Genomic DNA, 21,574 nt, shown 5'->3' on the forward strand with positions numbered 1-21,574 from the left:
AAATTCAAGTTTCATTTGAGTTAAGAAAATGAAACAACTCAGACTTGTACTAGAAAAGCAGAGGCCCAGGGAAGACGGGCCTGTGCTTAGGTTGAGCTATTCTTTTTTTTGTTTTCCTTTCTTTCTTTTCCTTCCCTCCTTCCTTCCTTTTTTTCTTTTTTTCTTTCTTTCTTTCTTCCTCTTTTCTGTGTGTGTGTGTGTGTGTGTGTGTGTGTGTGTGTGTGTGAGAGAGAGAGAGAAATGGACTCTTTGGGCCAGTTCTGGTCTCAATCTCTTGTCTTGTGAAGTTTAAGGGTAGAAGGAGAAGAGGCTGGGGGCAGGGAGAACTTCCCAAGGCCAAGCCAGCTTCTTTTCAGAGGAGCACTGTACAGCCCCCAGGGTCCCAGGCCACATGTTGGGATGCAGCTGCTGCCCACTGTTGTTTCTTGCCACCAGGGCAGACCACAGTGTGGTTACAGGGCAGCCCTTCTGTGCATTGCCCTGCCTGCTTCCGACAGCCCTGGGAGACTGCAGTCTGGGGTCAGACCCCGCACACTTTCTCTCAGTTTGATCCTGCTTCTCCCCGGCTTCCCTTCTTATTCTCTAGCAGCCCACAATGGTCAGACACAGGCACTCTTTAGCCCCGTTCCGGGGGACTAAATTGAAAAATAACAACAACCAAAGTATCACCAAGGTGCTCACTCAATTGAAACTGCCCCTCATTCCTCTATGTGAGAAAAATTCAGTGTTAGGTCACACCTGGGAGGGCTGAGTAGGGCGCCCTCTGGTGGTAAATGCAAAAGCCCCATTGGAATAGGTCCTGAAGCGGTTTTTTTGACTGCCAAGTCTTTGGGGGCTAAAGAAGGCTTTCCTTTATTAAAAACAAAAGCCAAAAAAAATTATTTTAAAAAGAGGCTGATCTTTACAACTTAACAGAAATCAACTTGCTGTTTCCTGCAGGTCTGTGGAAAGCCAGAATGACCTGGAACCTGTGCTGTGGAAAATCAGCAGTGGATTTCAGCAAGACTGAAGGTGCAAAGCATTAAGCTGACATAGTCGTGGGAGTAGGGGATCTTCCTTCCCTGTGCACATCTTGTATTCCTATGGGGAGAAATGAATTGAGGATCATCGAGCACTGCACTATACCCAAGCCATTTAGCAAAAAACAAAAACAAAACAAAAAACAAAACAAAAGCAAGGAGCCACTTTGTTGCTTTCATGAGTGACAGGTTACTGATAGGAATACGAGATGCTCCTGAGGAACCCTTGAGCTAGCTTTCTTCGTCCATGGTGTCAATTAAAGGAGCCATTCAATTCTTTCCTGAGGCTTAGTTTGGAGCCAATACAAAGTGCTTATCAGAGGTGAAATGTCTATTCTCGAGGAGTGGGTCTCAACTAGTCAAGTTCAGTCCACAAGCACCTCACAGGCTGGGTTCAGTCATGAAGCACACTACAAGAATCCTCATTCTTAATAATGTAGCAGAGAGGGGAAGAGAGCTGTTACCAAAGATTTAGCCCTGGAATCCCTTTGGCTGTTCCCAACAGAAGACGTGTCACTAAGAACCAAGTAAGCAAATGAATGGGCACTCGTACAAGAAAGCCACTGGTGGCAGATGCATGCTGGAGTGGATGCAGGAGACAGAGTTCTGCGGAAGTGATACATGGCATGGGTAAAACGTGGCAGGGATTCTCAGAACCTCGGGAAGAGGGGAGGGGGGATCCCCAGGAGTTCTCACATGGTGTTGGAGAAACTCTCTGCTTCCTGGGAGATGTAGTACGTTTGCAAGGAATGTGCAGAGGCAGCGGCCCCACTGGTGGTGAGCTGGCTCTGGCTGGGCTCCTCCGGGGCCACCCCCTGGCGGTTGGCCGGGGCATGCAGGCGATGGGCATCCAGCATCTCCAGGAGCAGATCATACAGGGGCACCACGTTCTTGCACTTCATGCTGTACAAATGCTCCATGCCTTTGTTACTGGGGGGACAAGAAGGACACAGAGAAGACCACGTGAGAGCCTGGCTGTGCCCCAAGCCAGCTGAAACTCCCAGTGAGGGATAGCTAGAGAAGGTCCACAGACCTTCGTCACCCACTCTTCCTTGCTGCTGAGAGATCCCCTCCCCCTATGGAGAGCATCTGCAGAAGGCCAAGGGTCTTCAGAGAGCCACCGAGGGACTCATCTCCGGGCAGCTTCATTTCCTTGCTCACCAGGGCAGGCCACCCTCCAGGACACACTCCTTCCAACCACTCCCAGCATGGCTTCCTTCCTTCCACAGCCTGGCTTGCCACCCTGTTCTTCTATATCACCCGTACACCTAAGTCAAGAACGTGCAACCTATGGCCAAGCAGGCATAAGCATTCTGTGTTCTGGGGAGAGGGCGGTGCAAAGATAGATACTGGGGCTTGAACTCAGTACCTAGGTGATTCCCTTTAGCTTCTGCACTCAAGGCTAGTGCTCTACTGCTGGAGCCGTAGCTCCATTTCTGACTTTGTGTTGGTTCCCTGGAGAGAAGAATCTTACCAACTTTCCTTCTTGGACTAGATTTGAGCCACAAGCCTCAGATCTGAGTTCCCGAGTAGCTAGGATTACAGACGTGAGCCACCAGTGCCCCAATTTGCTTCAGGAGTGAGCTTTCTAAAATACGTAACACAGTTTAAAAAATGTCCTTGCTTAGATTTCTCAATGACCTCCTGTCAAACCCAGAATAAAATAAACATGTCTGTCTCAACTGTCCAACGTCCAAATGTCCCATTCCGTCCCCTGCACAGATGTGTCCTGCCTTTTGCTGTAAACTCTCTACGTCACACTGGGTTTTGCTCTGCCCTTTAAGGGAACAAAGATCATTCTAGAACTAGGGGGACCTTCCTTGGCTATTTCCTCTTCCTGTGTGCACTTTCTCAGCCTCCCCTCTCCCTCTGGCTTGGGCTCAGCTCTCTCCATCTTAGCTGCCACCATCCACATTAGCTGATTTTTTATTCCTCACATGCTTATCCCAGGCTGAAATTCCATGTGTTGATGTGTTATTTTTCTCTATCTCACCCACACAGCTCTTCTCACACCCGGACATACTGAGCAGGTTCAAGAGGGACAGGGGTCAGGGGTCAGTACAACCTGCCCTCTACTACAGCCTAGAACTGTGAATGCTACCAAAAATTTGGTAAAGTGGGGAAATGTATTCAAGTGCCATTGAGTCTTTTTTTCCCCATGCACCCACTCTGCTCTTTTTCCAGTCACACCTCTTCTGTGTCCACCACACCATGGAAGAAAGGGAGCCGGAATGAACTATGATCTCACTTGAAAGTTCTTTTAAAAGAAATACAGCCTAGTACTGATAGCTCATCCCTGTAATCGTAGCTGCTCAGGAGGCTAAGGCATGAGGATCCTGGTTTGAAGCCAACCTGGACAGGAAGGGCTCTGAAACTCATCTCCAAATAACTAGTAAAAAGCTGGAAGCAGAGCTGTGGCTTATGTACCAGGCTTAGACAGAGAGGGATCGCACTCAGGTTTTGAGTTCAAGCACATATACCCCCAAGAAAAAAAGATGAAAAGAAAGAAATATATATTACGAAGAGGCAGAACTGACAATATCCCTATATATATATAATGTATATACACATATGTATTTATATTTATTTTGAGGCTGCAGAAAAGTTAGCCCAAGTTGGAATCCTGCCGTGGAATTCGGCATCACAACTCCTCAGGCCTGACAACAACCCAACCTAAGTGACATTGGTTCAGCTTTATGTTGTTTTTGTTTCCCTTTGAAATTGAAATGTTATTCAAAGTTAATGCCCCAAGGTCTGCGCCATCGTCTCCTTCCTCTACCAACCTAGTGAATCATATCTGCAGTTGGATGAAGTCTGGATTTAAATTCTTGGAGAAACAACATATGGCAGAGGCCAAATTTAACAAAACAGAGTTCTGTGTTTTACACCAAGATAACAAGGCACCAAAACATTTTGTATATATGCATGTGTAAGAGGAGGGTGGGGAGGAGTGGAGAGGAAGGAGCCGGGGGTGGGGGGTGAGAGCCAGATGCTCCAAGCTGCCAATAACACAACAACCTCTTTCCACTTCTGCCCATAATGATGAAAGAAAGCCTACCAAGTTCTGTCACCACTGTAACCTCTGTCAAATTGCCAGCACTGACATTCACGGCAAATACACTTGAGGTTAACTAATTAGACCTGCTGACGCTAAGAATCAGTTAAAAGATTAGGAAAGTCAGTAATTTTTCCTCAGCAAATATAAACATTCACAGGGGTTGCATAGGTTCTACAATGTCACTGGTACAGGTCTGTAAATTGGAGCTATGCAAGAGGCAGAAATAGGAGGATGCGACAGAAGAGGGAGATATATCTATCTATCTATCTATCTATCTATCTATCTATCTATCTATCTATCTATCTATATATCCCAAGAAGCTATCCAAAAAGAAAATAAGTGAAACAAAGGACTGGGGGATGTGGCTCAGATAGTAGAGCACCTGCCTAGCAAGTACAAGGCCCTGGTGCCCCCAGAAGAAGGAAGAATAAGAGTGAGAGAAAGAATTGAGCGTATGATTGCCATCACTTTCACCCTAAATTAGCTAGGGAGAAGCTTTCACGAGGAATTTCAAATCCACGGGGCGTGAGTCATGCTCACTGACTCTGTCCCCAAGTCTTCATTCATTCACCCAGGAATCCTGCCGTGTTGCACACACTATGTGGTAATTCCAATGGCGCTCTGGGAGCAGGGGGAACTATAAAGGAGAAAGGTGCAAGGAGCTAACCATTTGGCAAGGTTGTCTCAGGAAGGATGGGTCCTGGGGCTTTGGTGGGGGCAGACTTCTTGTGGTTTGGATCCCATAGTTCAAGCTGTGGAGCGTCCTTAGTAAGGAATGTCAGCCTATCTTTCTGGATAGCCTGGCCCTCTCCTCACAGCTACTGCAATGTCTCACTTAACTTACAAAGGAGTGGTCACAGAGACAGACGCCCACAGGCTTCCTTTCCCTGGGCACTTCCTTCCACCCACTCCCACACATCCTGCCTCCCACCTGCCTCAACCTGAAGATACAAAGTGTAGAATCCACACTTGCCCCATTCCCCAGGCAGACTCAATGCCTCCCCCAGCCCCAGGTGGTGGTGGGTCACGAATGAATTCCAGAGTGCTGGTTATGTGCACAATAGCCTGCTACTTAGGGTTTTCATTGGGGACGCAGGACCCCCTTACCTCATATGCCGGAAGTGGGAGAGGATGAGGAGGAGCTGGGCCAGGCGCCGGTGCTGCTGCTGCAGAGTCAGGCCTGCTTTGGCCATCAGGTGGATCAAGGTGTCTGTGATCTTGTCCAGGACCCGGTGGATATGGTCCTTTTCCTCCAGAGACTTCAGGGTGCTCGACAGAAAGGTGTACACACCTGCAGGTGCAGAGAAAGACAGAGACTCAAAGTGGATGAAGCCAAGGAGATGGGAAGTATCCCTAGGTCATGGGGATGGGCTGGGCTCCTCTCCCTGCCAGCTGTCCAGTTGTGGGGATGTTCTGGATCCATTGGAAATCAAGCTCCTCATATGACTAAGGAGCGTGCTCGTCTGTGGGCTCCAAGAGCCCAATATGGCCTCCAAGTGTCTGAGCCAAGATCTCCAGAAAGGAGATCTGGAGTGATTGGCTGCAGCCGACATGGACTGAGCTTGCAACTCTGCCCATAATCCCAGGAGAAATCAGCAGTGATCCTTTGTGCGGCAGAGCCATACATTGCCAGCTAAAGACAGCTCGGAGACTGTACAGCAGATCTGCCACTGTGCCCAGTTTGCCAACTCCACCCCCAGTGATGATGAGTGAGAGCTTCCCAGAGAGTGATGATGCCACAATGGTTGCCTTTTTCCAGGCAGGACTGAATTCACTTCTGTATTCTCCGGGAAGTTTGGTCCAAAAGCATTTGTCATTAGAGGAGGGAACTCCTGCTGCCCTGCCAGGCAAGCCTGTCCTTTCCCGCCTTTCCTGGGCCCTCCTCGCCACAGGTAGATGCAGATCTAAATGGAAACCAGCATGACCAGTTCTGTCTAGACAAGCAGAGCCCTCTTTGGGGTGGTAGATGGAGGCTGTATGCCAGAAATCCTAGACACTAAATTGGGAATGGAGATATTATACAGGCTCAGTTCTCTGCCATGGAGCTCAAGGAGATAAGTGAGAATACACAGAGGTGAAGTGGTGAGAGCTTTAAGAACTTGGGGAAAGGAGGGAAAGAAAATGAGAAGGGGGAAGAGGAATGGAGAAGAAAGGAGAGGAAAAGGGAGGGGAGGGTTTCCTTCTGGTGAACCCATCGACCATCTTATTTCTTCTCCTTCCCTCTCTCCTTCTTCAACCTGCAGGGCTTCTGAGTCTATCAGTACTGGATTTTACATGCACCCTAAGATGGCGAGGGAGGGGCGTGGGGAAAGTGGGTGGGTCACACAGTAGAATATGGGCTGAGACTAAAGAAGCCACCCTCACAGACGAACTCATGGTAAATCTAGTTGTCATTGCCAAGAACAGAAAATCAGTATGGGTTCACACACAAAAACAGCCACAGCACAAGAATGAGCAGGTTGCTTACAGGCAAGCAATGGAATAGAATCAGGTACCCAACACACTTGAGGTATATTGATTCAGAGGAAATAAAGCATAGACTAAAGTGCAGGACAGGGGATGGGGTAAGAAAGAAATTGCTGAGTGTGTGAGTGCGTGTGTGTGTGTGTGTGTGTGTGTGTGTGTGTGTGCGTGTTTGGCTCTGGGGGATACTTTTGATTATTAACTGGGTTGCACAAAGATGTTTCAGTTCCGTAAGTCAGGGAGTGTGTATAAACGCCTTGATCAATATCACCCACTCCATCCTTCTCCCTCAGTTTTCCTCCACTCCATCTCTCTCCTCAAGTTGCATAGTTCCATTTTCACATAATGTACATCTAAAGATACGACTGCATTTTCCCACCCTTTCTCCCTCTATTCCTGTACCCAACTCCTTGTTGCCATTCTTTGCCTCAAATATGGTTCCACTTCTGGGCATTCACTTTGGTAGATAGTTTGCTAGTTGTTCAGAGGAGTGACACTACTGGGCTTCTCTGAGAGGTATAGCATCCTTTAGTCAGTTTGTCTATACAGGGCCCTCTATATGTGTTTCTGTTCTAGATCTAGCTTTATCACCACTCATCTCTCTGATATACTTAATGGTTTCTAGGTCCATCTATTTCCCAGCAAATGATATAATGTAATACTTTCTGAGAGCTGAACAAGATTCCATTGTATGTATGTACAGCATTTTCTTGGTTCACTCTGTTTTCATATATACAAATATTAAGCTTTGGGTTTACTTTTTGTTTGTTTGGCCATCCCTGATGCCTTAACTCTGGGCCCGGGCACTGTCCCTGAGCTCCTTTTTCTCAAGACTAGCACCCTACCACTTGAACCACAGCTCCACTTCCAGCTTTTTCTGTGATTTAATTGGAGATAGTCTCACAGATATTCCTGCCCATGCTGGCTTTGAACTGCAACCCTCAGATCTCAGCCTCCTGAGTATCTAGAATTACAGGTGTAAGCCACCACTGAGTGCCCTGCTTGAATTTTGGATCGCATTAGGTTTTCAAATGCCTGGGCGTTCTTTCTTAGTTTCAATAATCCGCCTTTTTTCATGTATTTTCTGCCTGACACATGTTTAGAAAAATATACTGTGTTTGAAACTATCAGCAAGCTACATTTGGTAAACAGCACTGCTGGTTCTTTAAATTAGAAAACCTGAAGATTCGGTCCTTGAATCAGTAAGTTTTATGTGAAGGATATATAAAGTCATAAAGGAACTACTTAAATCATGAAGATTTTTTAGAAAAGGATAAATAGAAACAAAATTTTGGACTTGCTGGATTGCTATTTAAACAATATCATCACTGACAAATGGACATTTTAGCTACGTGGCCCCATCACACCAGGCTGAGAAGTTCATTATTCCTGATTCGCAGTGTTATTTAATACTACTTACCACAGCTCAGCTGAATAGTTAGTGATGGCCCCACAGCTCTCAAGTAGCTGTGTGGATCAGAACTGCATTAAAAACTTCAAAAAAATGTAGACTCTCAAGCCTTTGCTTGGGAATAGCAAAAAAAAAATCTCCTTAGTAGTAATCTACTATTTTAATGGTTTGATTTATCCTCATATGATTTTGCAAGTTGCTTCTGGGTTAATTATCCAAAATCACTTCTTCAGAAAAATCTTTCTTCTGACACTTTGCTGGCTCCTCATCTCTATAGCACGAAATTAACAAATTTTAGTGGCTCATTAAGCCCTTCTTCATTCCTTAATAGACTGTAACATATGACATCTTAAACATAGTTGTTCAACCATAAACAAGCACTGAGAAATATCATTTAAGATAAAACCAAATTGCCTTTAGCTTTCAACCTGAATTTTTTGTTCTAGTGTATAACCTCATAGAGTTTAGGGGGAAAAAAATCAAATATTTGTTTCCATAAAGAAGGGTTTCAGTGGGAAAATGTGCGTCTAGCTTGTACAAGGCTCTAGGTTTGATTTTCAGCTCAGGAAGAAGACGATGAGTTAAAAGAAAGGAAGGAAAGGAAAGAAAGAAGGAAGGAAGGAAGGAAGGAGGAAGGAAAAAAGGAATGAAGGAAGGGCAAAAGAAGGAAGAAAGGAGAGGGAGGAAGGTGACATTTCCTGCTATTCCTGTTCACAAATGAATATAATGTGTGAAGAATGATCCCGCTACATAAGTTAATAACTAAGCCATTATCAGTGACTTTGAAACCTGTCTAATATTCTTCCCTAATCCCATCTCTTCTTACTCCAGAGATTCCCACTATTTAAATTCAATCATTTGCCTGATGCTGGTGGCTCACGCCTATAATCCTAGCTACTCAGGAGGCTGAGATCTGAGGATCTTGATTCAAAGCCAGCTCAGCACTAAAGTTACTAAGACTCTTATCTCCAGTTAACCACTAGAACACCAGAAAAGTCACTGTGGCTCAAGTGGTAGAGTGTTAGCCTTGAGCTGAAAAGCTCAGAGATAGCATCGAGACCCACAGTTCAAGCCCCACCACCAACAAAATAAATAAATAAATAAATACATTTAATCATTTTCTTTTCGTTTCAGTTTTACTATGCATTATGTAACTCTCTATACCTGTTGTTTCATCATCTTTTTTGATTTCCTGTAAAAATTACTATACTCTATTCTTCAGTGCGCTTTTTCCAATTAAATACATTTTTAAGATTCAATTAAGAAATCAGTTGCTAGATGGCTTGGCTTGTGTTTTGTGTGGAAAGTTGTGTGGGTCAGAAGAACAGGCAGGGGTCCAGGATCATAGAATTCAGGTGGAGGTGGGAGGTGGCAGGGAGGAAGACACGGTGGGCTGGAGTCCTCCATAGGCCCTGCCTTCCCGCCCATCCTCAATGGTCTTCCTCATTCCAGTCTAATCTCCTAGAGCCCCTGCTATAGCTATCCGGGAACCTGCTCAGGCCACAGAACTGAGAAAGCTCTGCCAGAAGGATGCAATTTGTAGCCCATTTCTCCCTTTTATATCATTATCCCCAAGGATGCTGGCTTTACTCACCGACAATCCTTCCCTTGTTCAAGGAAATCTTAGAATCAATGATCAAACAGCTTGGAGATTTCCTGCCCGGATTAGGATTAGCCTTGTCCATCACTTCTCTTCTTCCTGGGTGCTCAAAGCTCACTATTCTAGAATGTCAGCTCCCCCGAGGACCATCACCAATTGCATCATGCTCTTTCCAATGGGGAATCAACATCTAGTACTCAGACTTCCACCAGCCACACCCCTCCCGGGTTTCTATTCTCATGGACATTCATGCGCCTGCAGCCAGCAAGCACTTGCTGAGAACCTACTCTGTGCGTCATTTGGTTATCTGACAGGGATTCCAAGCCTCATTTCCTCTCAAGTGTTAATATTTGAAGAGCATGATAAGGCTTGTGGAGAGAAAATTTTCTTAACACAAGACTCTCGGGACACAGACTGTTCTCAGAACAAGCCTGTTTTCCTAGCCCTGCTTTGGCACTGGTTCAGTTTATCATCTCATCCTTGTCGGCAGATGCTTCCTAGCAATAAAAATACAGTCCTGTCAGCATGCCAATAATTGATAGCTGTGTAGCTATCACCCCTTCGGATGATATCTACTGCCTATTGTCTTTAAGAAGTCATTTAAGAAACAAATCCAGTCCAAATTCCCAGAATTCTCTGAGAGCCACTGTTAATGAGCAAGAGCCAAACATGGTTGCAGGTAATTTCCATGTCCCAGCTGGACTGTGCCACAGCAGAGATGGGGCATCCCTGTCCCTTGCTGTCCTAGGCTAGTATGCACCTTCAGAAAGACAGTCTTGCAACCAAACAAGATCCTGCAACTCTGGAAGCTGCTCAAATCCCAAAGGGATTTTCTGTGTCACTATTCAGTGCTAGGTTCTGGGCTTTAAGGTTTTCTAAATGACCCAGGAGTGTCCTGATGTGTGTGGGGGACCAGGAGGAACAAAATCCTCATGTGTAACAGACCGATTCAGTCTGTCTGGCTCTCAAACTCTCCAAAACTCACCTGTTCTACCTTTCTGCTCCCTTTTTCCCCCTCCATCTTACCCTACATGAACCCCTTCTCTATTCCTAGGCTCTTTTTCCAGGTAATGGCATCTTCTTCAACGCTAGGAGATAGACAGTGGGTGGGACAGGCCCTACAGCATATGTCAGTGACTGTGCCAGACTCGCCCAGGGGTCCCTAGGCGGCTCTGCCCTTGACCTCCACTTGACCTCTGTAGAGAAAGGTGCCTGAGACCTGGAACTCGCCAGCTTACTGCACATATTCATAAAGCAAAGTTCATTTATTTCTTTTTTTCTTTTCCAAAAGTAACAATATGACAGCAGACTCTGGGAGGGCTCTTCTGACTGGTTCCTTGATCAAAAATAGGGGAATGGTTCAAAGAGCAAGGAGAGCAAAGAAGACTGCATGCATAGCTGCATGGGTCTTGGGCCTGGATGCTGTCACTTTCCATGGACCAGGGAGACTTCTGGTACACACAAGGGAAACAGTGATGAAATGTACACCTACATTTTGGCTTGATGTAGAGCTTGCTCTGAAGTACTTTTGAAGCTGACCATTTGATGAGTCCATGTTGGCAGGCTGTATGCTTCACCCACAGCTAAGTGTCATTCTCTCTGGAGGTAACACTGTCCCCAGAAGGCTGTTTGGACAATGTGGTAGGCCACCGCTTGGTGCAACATGTCTATCAGCGGCACTGGAATGATTGTCCTACGAAGTGCCAGAAACACCTACATGAGAAAGGGCTTTCCTTTCCAGCCCTTGGTCTCATAAAAGTCTTACTGAATATAAAAGAAATCTATAGAAAATACATTTTTGAAAAATTTGCTTAGAATTACAATTCCCAAAAGCTGTTTTTATTAGGCTCTACCCAAAAGGACCAGTATAAAAACTGGTACAGAGATTGATGCTTAAATAGAATACTTTCTCCAAATTATTAAATAACTTACTCATTACTCATTTTCTACAATCAATTGTGCGCTTCCTAAGCACACCCTTAGTTGAAATGACTACAGTAGCACTGTAAAGCATCAAATAAATAAAAGCAAAATCTACCAGTGGTTGCAAATGCATACAAAGAAAATGTAAAATGATGCTAAACCAAATTAGATCCAAGGATTATAAAATAGTACACACATCAGTAAGAAGTTGTTGCAACCCTCTACAATATTTCACTGGTGTGTACTAATTTAAGTAATTTTCAACATGGTTAAGAAATCCATTTTGTGGACAGTTAACTGTAGTTCTTAATGTCTTCTGTCTTTATCCTCTAGGTTTTCCTGCACACTTCTTGATTGCTTTTCACTCATCTTGCGCTTTCCAATCTAATAAACATCTCTAAGGCTTTTCTAAGTTTAACAATCTAAGTATTTGTATTGAGTGCTAAAAGATACTAAGGTAGGATATGTTTCTCAATATCTTCCTTACCTATGTGTGTCACCCTACACTAGTGAGGTGTCTGGCATCTCCTCATCCTGTGTTACAAGGAACTACTTGACATATATGATTTATTCTTCTGGGATGGGAGTTTGGCCTAGTGGTAGAGAGCTTGCTGAGCATTCACGAAGATCCTGGTTTGAATCCTTGGTACCACATACATAGAAAAAGTCAGAAGTGGTGGTGTGGCTCAAGTGGTAGAACTCTGGCCTTGAGAAAACCCAATGACCGTGGTCAGGCCCTGAGTTCAAGCCCCAGGACTGGCAAAAAGAAAGATTGTCATATGTTTGCAAAATTCCTTCTTCACTTTTTCTTCTACTTTAACACCCTCACTATTTTTGGCATGCTATCACTAAATTGATATAATTTTCCACTTTTATTATATACAGATAGGTTTTGTTAGAGAGATTCTTATGATGCTGTGTGTGTATGTGCATGTGCATGTGGGTAAGGGGGGTACTAGGACTTGAGGTCAGGTCCTTGGCTTTACTCAAGATTGGTGCTCTACTCCGTGAGCCCTACCTTCATTCTGGCTTTTTACTGGTTAAAAGGAGATAAGAACTCCCAGGCTGAGTTTAAATTGTGGCCCTCATCCTCAGTTCTCAGCCTTCTGAGTAGCTAGGATTACAGATGTGAGCCACCATTATTTGCTTATATTTAAACATTTATCATGGGCACAGGGCATTTTACTTTATTCTGGTTTCTACTTTTGCAAAGCCTGGATATCTATCTATCTATCTATCTATCTATCTATCTATCTATCTATCTAATCATCTTACTTTCAATGACTATAATAATATTTAAGTACACTGGTTTTGTTTTCTGCTGGTCCTGGTGTTTGAACTCAGGACCTGGGCACTGTCCTGGAGCTTCTTTTGCTCAAGGTTAGTGCTCTACCACTTGAGTCACAGCACCACTTTTGGCATTTTCTTTGGATATGGTACTGATGTATCGAACCCAGAGCTTCATGCATGTCAGGCGAGCACTCTACCACTAGGCCAAACTTCCAGCCCAGTACACTGGGTTTTAAAAAATCACCTATTTCATTTCAGGATATCCAAAGAGCTATACATTCTACTGGACTGATAAGTTCTGTACTGGTAATTCCAGGTTTTTCTCCACAGTGTGTGAATCCCCATCCTGGCCACATCTCAGCCCCTCCTGTGGAGTTTTACAAGGTGCTGCCCAGGTTCCATCTGACTCTGATGCCTGGAGCCAAGGATGGAACCTGATAGCTGGTCTTTCACAAACCCTGCAGTAATAAGTCACAGGCTCCAGGCTGGCAAATCATGGGATTAATTGCAGCTATTGTAAGGTACACCTGTGACAGTGCGGGCTGAATCTCTGTTCCCCAGGCAGTGTGCTAGCTGACCCCTGTCCCCTCCCCCGCCCCCTCCTCCCCCACAGTGATGCTGGGAGGATAGCTTCTTTGTGGGTTCCTTGCCAAGTCTCCATGCCTTGCTCTCCCTTCTATCAAGACCGATTAGAATGGAACTCATGCCTGGGATGGTCTGGGACACAACCCCTTTCGGATGGCAGATTCCTCACCTGCCTGAATCGTCGAATGACCACATGGAAGAGAACTAAGTTGAAAAACCAATAGTTTTTCCTCTGCTCTAACACAACAGTATTCAGCAAAGACTTCTGTGGCCCAAAAAGGTGTATGGAATCTCTCTACACCACAAACAAGCAATTCTGCAGCAGAACCTAGCTGTGTCCTTCAATTCAATTCAGCTCTGACACCACTGGCTTGGAGATAGTAACAATTCCTTTGGACAAGGGCCCTGTCTCCAAATGACTCCCACACCCCTGTAGTTGCCAATTGCCAATTCCCAAGTGTCTGAGCCATTAAATGGTCTGGAGCCTAAGTGTTATACCAAATGTCTTACTCATGTGCAAGAGAAAAGTATCTTATTTTACTGATGATTAAATGAATTCATTGGTATACACTAAGAGTCAGACGGATGTTTTTTGTTTTTAAATCTTGTTGACATTTTCTACCTTTTGAAAGCCTTAGAATGCATGATTTCCTTAGAAATTCTTTCTCTACCTAAATGTCAAGATGATAATAAAAGCCATCATTTGGATGCTAAAACCAGTTAGTCATCTCCCATCATGCTAAGTATTCATTCTGCATTTTAACCTACTTCACAGCATCCATTTTGGTTCACACAGTTAAGGAGCAAGCCCAGTATCTCAGAATGCTTTGAGGCAATTCAGAAGTCCAGCTCTCAGACTGAGAGATTGTTCTATGCCATGCAGAAATTTCGTTCTCATTGTGTGAGCTGAACAAAGAGTCAATAAATTAAGAAACATTTTTAAAAGAAGGGGCAAGGTGTGACCACTCTTGTTTATTTATTTATTCATTCATTCATTCATTTACTTCTTTGCTCTACCATCTGTACACTACCATTTGAGCCAAATTTCCTCTTCCAGCTTTTTGCTCAAGGGTGTTCTACCACTTTAGCAATGTCTCCACTTCCCTACTTGGGGCAGGGTGGTTAATTCAAGCTAAGAATCTCATGGCTTTGAACTACAATCCTCAGATCTCAGCCTCCTGAGCAGCTAGGATTATAGGTGTGAGCTACCAGTGCCTGGGTTGCCACACTTCGGAAGAAAACAGATAATAGGTTTGGTGTAGTTAATTGCCTTACAGCAGCAGCTAGAACATACTTGAGTGCCAGCATCAGACATTTAGGGTGCAAAAGCAGACTGGAGATGGAACTGCTCATGTACAGTAGCCTGAGATATGGCAGACAGCATCGGGGTCCTTCCTGCTTCTCATTTTGGTTTCTATTGCCTGTTAATACACAGCCTTCTGTCAGAAACGTGTGTAGCTAACAGTTTCTCTGGAAACTATCAGCTCTAAGTCCTGCCCAGCTGATTATCCAACTGTGAGTCATCCTCTCATTGGAAACTCAAAATGTCTTTATACCAGGTTCTCATCAGAGAAGGAATGACTTTAAATTCTGGCTTTTATACTCTGGTTGAAAGAAGCTGACTGTGTAGACATTTGCTTGAGGGAGATTTTTTTTGTGCCATTCCTGGGGCTTGAACTTAGGGCCTGAGCACTGGTCTTGGGTTTTCTCAAGGCTAGAACTCTACCATTTGAGCCACAGCACAACTTCTGACTTATTCTATGTATGTGGTACAAGTGTATTTGTGCACTCTAGGCAAGCACTCTACTATTAGGCCAAATTCCCAGCTGGAGGAAGATTTTTTATGCTGAGTAACTAGTTTATTTGATTTCATCTCTATGAAAAGCCTATGAAACTTAAGTGGAACATGTTCTATACTTCGGTTTGGCAACACAGAGGAAATTTAGAGCCAGATTTGTGTCTCACCCTAGCAACTGTACAGAGGACTTCTGTGCATTGCTTTAAATTACGGGTTTATTATTTTCATTGTTATTCTCCTTTTTATGAATTTCATCAGTTTTTTCACCCCTTAATGAAATTTGTGAAGTCATTTCAAACAATCTGTGGAATAGGCAATATGTAAATAATGGAAAAAATGCTTCTCTATCCCATGTCAAATCAATGAACAGTGTTAGCAGGATTTGAAGTGTTTATGAAGCACCATTAAATAATCATCTGACTGAGCCTCAGATCTAGAAGAAATAGCATAGGATGCAAGAACACAAGGTTGGCTGACAGACACGTATCTATAGGATGCTGAATTGTACATGCAATCTCTGAAGGGACTCTCAGCCCCAGGAACTAGGAAACGACGCCATGTCCCTCTCTCTATGACTATCATGTGCGTCTCATGGGCCACAGAACTCCAGAAGCATTTTCCCAGAGCACAGAATGGGAATGGCTTTCTAGTTATTTTGAACACGCAGACACACACACACACACACACACACACACACACACACACACACACACACACAAGTTGTATCCAAAATGTGTATTTTTGAGAGATGATTAACAGGAAAGTGGCAGATACGTTTAGTCAGATTGTTTCCATCATCTTAAATGAATACTAGAATGGATAAAACTGTTCTTGAAAAGGTGTCACATACTTATGACTATGACAGACTTGTTTTCTTTTAGGAAAGAAAGCTTATAGTACATTGAAAACATGGAAGCTGCCAGCCAGGCCCAGGGGTAGGGCAGTAGCTTTGAGCTGAAGAACTCAGGACAGTACTCAAGCCCCATGACCTACCAAAAAAAGGAGAAAAAAGAAAAAGAAAATGAAAACATGGAAGCCGGCGCAGTGGCTCACGCCTGTAATCCTAGCTACTCCGGAGGCTGAGATCTGAGGATCAAGATTCAAAGCCAGCCCAGGCACAAAAGGACCTGAGACTCTCATCTCCAATCAACCTGTAGAAAATGAGAAGTGGGGTTTGGCTCAAGGGTAAGGCAGTAGCCTTGAGCTGAAGAGCTCAGGGACCATGCTCAGGCCAAGTTCAAGCCCCATGACTCACAAACAGGGAAGGAAGGAAGGAAGGAAGGAAGGAAGGAAGGAAGGAAGGAAGGAAGAAAGAAAGAAAGAAAGAAAGAAAGAAAGAAAGAAAGAAAGAAAGAAAGAAGGAAGGAAGGAAGGAAGGAAGGAAGGAAGGAAAGGAAAGGAAAGGAAAGGAAAGGAAAGGAAAGGAAGGAAGGAAGGAAGGAAGGAAGGAAGAAAGAAAGAAAGAAGGAAAGAAAGAAAGAAAGAAAGAAAGAAAGAAAGAAAGAAAGAAAGAAAGAAAGAAGGAAAGAAAAGATGGAGATTTGGAGATTCAGGATTCTAGGACTGCAGATTTAAAAAACACCTTAAGATGAATTTGTTTAGTGGTTAAACCATGTGTCTATATCCAGAAGTGAGTCTCTTGTGAAACCCTCATATATAAATTTAATGAAGTAAGAGATGTTAGAGGAACCTAAAGCTGTTATATACCAACTCTCCTTCCTTCTCTGATCCCCATTTTTCAGAATCATGTGGCCCTCCTCTAGAGCATTTGGAATTTCTAGAAGAAAGCTTGAAAAATACCAGTGTCCAGAGAATGAGAAGATAAGCTGAAGACTAGAGGAAAATAGTTACTAAAAGGCATACCTAGTAAAGCATGGGCACCTCAAATACACTAAGACTAATTCAAACTCAACATGAAAGCAATCTGATTCACATCTGGGCCAGAGATCTTTACAGAGATCTTCCTTAGCAAAGAAGATACACAAATAGCAGTATCTGTATATTAAAGGTGCTTTGCTGGGTTCAATATACCCATCAATTACTGTAATTCCATACAACAATAGAAGAGAGATAAGACTCACATGATCATCTCAATAAACACAGGAAAAAAGCGTTAGGTAAGATTCAATACTGCTTTTGATAAAAGCTCTGGGTATGCTAGGAACCCATGTACCATTCCTTAATGTGACAAAGGCTGTATGTTACAAATCTATAGCCAACATTATACTTAATGGTGAAAAGTTAAAACTATTTCCTCTAAAATCTGGAATGAGACAAGGATGTTTTCTTTCTCCGTTCCTCTTCAATACAGTAACTGGAATTCCTAGCCAGACCAATAAGTCAAAATAAAAACATAAAAGGGGTTGAAATACGGAAATAAGTAAAACTAGCCCATTTTGTCAATCACATAATTCTGTATTTGAGGGATCCTGTAGATTCCTTCCCCAAGTTACTCGAGCTGATTCAAAACTTTGGCAAAGTAGCAGGGTATAAAATTAACCCACAAAAATCTATATGACAACAATGAGAAGATAAAGACTGAAATCAAGAAAACAAATCCATTTGTAATAACCTCAAAAATATGTAGGAATTATCAAAAGATGTGGAGAAACTTTTGATGAAAACTTTAAGAAATAAAATCATATTTAAGGAAATGGAAAAAATGCCTTCCATGCTTCTGAATTGGAAGGTTTAACATCATAAAACAGGCAATACTAAATACCAAAGCTGTCTACAAGTTTTCAATGCAATATGCATCAAAATCCCAACAACATTCTTCAGTGATATAGAGATAGCAATCCAAAATTTCATATGGAATAATAAAAGACCCACAGTAACAAAAATAATACTTAGCAAAAAAAACAATACTGGAGGAGTATCAATACCGATCTTTAAACTCTATTACAAAGCTATAGAAATAAAAACAGCTTGGTACTGGCACAAAAATAGCTTTGAATACCAGTGTAATGAAATAGAAGACCTAGAAATGAACCCACAAACCTATAGCCACCTGATGTTTGGTAAAGGAGCCAAAAATTCAGGGTGGAAGAAAGACAGCTTCTTCAACAAATGATGCTGTAAGAATTGGTTATTCACATGCAGAAAATTGAAGATCTCAACCTGCACCAGAATCAATTCCAAATGGATCAAAGATGTCATTGTAAGGCCAGATACCATGACAATACTACAGGAAGGAATAGGGGAGATACTAGGTCTCCCAGGCATGAGTGGAAACTTCCTAAGAAAAGGTTCAGGATTATAACAAATCAAAGAAAGACTAGATAAACACAATTGCACCAAACTGAAGAGTTCCTGAGTGGCAGAGGACAAAGCTAGCAAGATAAAGAGAAAGCCCATGGGATGAGAGAAGACCTTTATTAGCTATGCCTCAGGCAAGGGTCTCATATCTAAAATATAAAATTAACACCCCCACCCTCCAAAAATATCCTCAGAGTAACATCTACCAAACTAATAAATAGGCTAAGGACTTAAAGAGAGACTTCCTGGAAGAAGAAGTAAGAATTGCCAATAGACACATGAAGAAACATTCAATATCTCTGGCCATAAAAGAAATGCACATCAAAATAACGTTGAGATTCCATCTCACTTCAGTTAGAATGACCATTATCAAGAAAACTAGCAAGAACAGATGCTGGCAGAATGTGGCCAAAGGGGACACTACTACACTGCTGGTGGGAGTGTAAGCTTGTCCAGCTACTCTGGAAATCAGTGTTGCAGTTCCTCAAAAGACCCACTACTCCATTGTTGGTGGGGATATAAATTTGTTTAGGTGCCTGTAATCATCACTAGTCAGCAAACAGATCTGAGGATGGCAGTTCAAATCCAGCCTGGGCAGGGAAGTTTGTGAGACTTTTATCTCTAATTAACCACAAAAAAAGCAAAAGTAGAGCCTGGTTCAAGTAGTAGGGTGGCTTAACGCCTTAAGCAAAACAAGCTCAGAAAACAGTGCCCATCCTGGACTGGCAAAAAAAAAAAAAGTTCAGCAGAAGATCAGTTTCAAAACCTGACAACAGGAGGCCCCTAGGGGACATGCGAATCTGCCGAGAGCAGTGTCTGTGTTTCATGGGAGGAGCTGAGGGTTTGGTTTTTATTTCTAATTCAATGATTCACATTTGCTACTCTAGTGGAAATGTGATATTTCACCTGTCAACAGGAAAATACGTTTTGTATTCTACATTTCATTTTCACTTATCATTCTTGTTCATGCCACTTTTTTTTGGTGCCAGTACTGGGGCTAGAACTGGGGGCCTGGGCACTCTCCCTTAGCCTTTTTGTTTTTCTTCTGTACAATGCTAGCAGTCTACCATGTGAGCCACAGCTTCACTTCTGGATTTGTGGCAGTTAATTGGAGCTAGGGTCTCACAGACTTTCTGACTCTGGCTGGCCCTGAGCTGTGATCCTGAGTTCTCAGCCCCCTGAATAGGTAGGGTTCTAGGCTACGGCCACTTCGGAAGAATGAACCTTCCATGTCAGTTCCCTCCTGACACTCACACCGAGCTCTCCTCAGCGCCAGTTCCTTTCCCAGCACGGCAACCACTCAGAGACCCGCCACCTGGAATGTGGGAAGCCACTGTTGAGGCCAGCTTATCTTTCTCTAGAAGAATCTAACTCAAAGACAGACTCACATTTGGCTCTTCAACTCTCTGCCTTACATTTTTGTAAGTATCACTTTAAAGAAACAAATCCACAGCCTAGGACCCCATGTCAGAAAAATGAACCTGATTCATCAACACCAGTCACCCCTACAGTGTCCGGGCACATAACAAAACATGAAAAGAACATAGCATAAGGTGGACTGCAGAAAGTCAAATCCCCTGAGAGTGGATCTTGCACTGAGTGGACATGTTAGACTATGCTCTCTGTAGTGGCTGACTTGTGGCTGTGTGCCAGGAATCTGACTGTCCTCTGGTCATTTCAACAACCTACATACCCCGTGTCTCATGGGCCACGGGCATGAAAGCTTGCCCTCGTGGGTGTACTTTCATGTCAGATTGGTTGTTGACAGCTTGTTGGGACAGTAGGAAATATATATATATTAAGAACCTTAAAAACTTCTGAGGATCATTTTTACATACCTCATCTACTCCAAGTAATATGTGCAAAATAATCATTCACTAGAGGCAAAAGATTTACTAAAAGTGCAGAATAGGTATCAGTTATATCAAGAAGCTTTTAAATGCTCAAAAGATGTATTGAACGGATTGTAACCAATTGCGTCACCATTCAAAATCCTATTTTGAAAGAGAGTACATATGGATAGTGTTGAATAAAATGTGGAAATATAAGTAGTGCTATCCATGATAAAAATGATACTTCTGTCAATAATTTCAGGCCCCAAGGACCCCTGTGGGACTAGAGTGGCAATCACTTAGTTCCTATCACTTAGTGATACAGAGCAATGCATCACTGGTTGTGGTGATGCTGGCATGAGCAGAGTTATTATTGCACCAAAGTATTTCACATTCTGTACATATCTGTCACTTGGGAAAGATGATGAGTGATGGCAGGCACTGGTTTATGTGTTTACTACTTATAAGACAGCGCTCCATGGTAGGTGATCTCAGTCTCCTACCACTCAAGTTCCCTGTGCCCTGACAGCAGCAAGAAGCTGCCCTCAGGACCTTCTAGGTCCATTTAAGTACATTCCACAGTGCGCACCCAGCAATAAACTGCCTATAAAAGCAATCTCAGAATGTATCCCCATTGCTAAGTGACACTGGACTCTTTTTTCATATATTTTATTGTAATTAATAGAAGGGTTACATTATATTCACCAGATAGAAGGTGCATTACTTCACAAACATTGATAGCCTTTCTCATTTCCTTCCCCATACCCCCCATCTTGTTTCCCCTTTCCCTATCCTATTTCAAATAACCAAATACGCATATATACAATATATCAGATAACAAGCTGAAATACTGTAACAATATGAGATAACCAAGGGACAGTAAAAGAGATGAGAGATTACATAGTACATTAAGGACAACAATCACTCATTACATGGCTTTTGTTTTTATATCCTGGAGGTCCTTTCATTTAGCATCATACTATATGGCCTTATGGATCTAGGTTTTGTTCTATTGTAAATCTCTGCTAGGAGAGCCCAAGGTTTCTCCTGATTATTACAAATGAGGGAAACCATTGAGCCTATGTTCCTTTGAGTCTGGCTTACTTTAATATAATTTTTTCTAATTCTTTCCATTTCCTTACAAATGGGGTAATGCCATTCTTTCTGACAGCAGCATAGAATTCCATTGTGTATAAATACTACATCTTGTTGATCCACTCAACACTGGAGTCTTTATGAATATATGTAACTACACTGTAGATGCAAAAGAAAACAGCACCTAACACAAACTGTACATCTGAGTTGACATTATCATGTTTTAGCAATAACCCTATATC

The 21,574-nt window shown here is 43.1% G+C and overlaps 1 protein-coding gene across 2 annotated transcripts in view; it reads right to left on the reverse strand.

Moving 5' to 3' along the window:
* Window positions 1-243: 243 nt before the first annotated feature.
* Window positions 244-21,574, reverse strand: part of Esr1 (estrogen receptor 1) — a 222,633-nt gene continuing 201,302 nt past the window's right edge. Inside the window, exons 7-9 of one of the 2 annotated variants that reach the window (XM_090337946.1) lie at window positions 5,185-5,368; window positions 1,716-1,949; window positions 244-1,080 (exon numbers count right to left, since the gene is read on the reverse strand). In XM_090337946.1, the coding sequence (XP_090194072.1) occupies window positions 984-1,080; window positions 1,716-1,949; window positions 5,185-5,368 (515 nt within the window). In that variant the 3' untranslated portion in view covers window positions 244-983. Of the gene's footprint in view, window positions 1,950-5,184; window positions 5,369-21,574 lie in introns of both variants that reach the window. The other variant, XM_090337947.1, reaches the window with a different exon arrangement.

This window comes from Megascapheus bottae, chromosome 8 (genome assembly GCF_031878675.1).
Source record: "Megascapheus bottae isolate mThoBot1 chromosome 8, mThoBot2.hap1, whole genome shotgun sequence".
Lineage (NCBI taxonomy): Eukaryota > Metazoa > Chordata > Mammalia > Rodentia > Geomyidae > Megascapheus > Megascapheus bottae.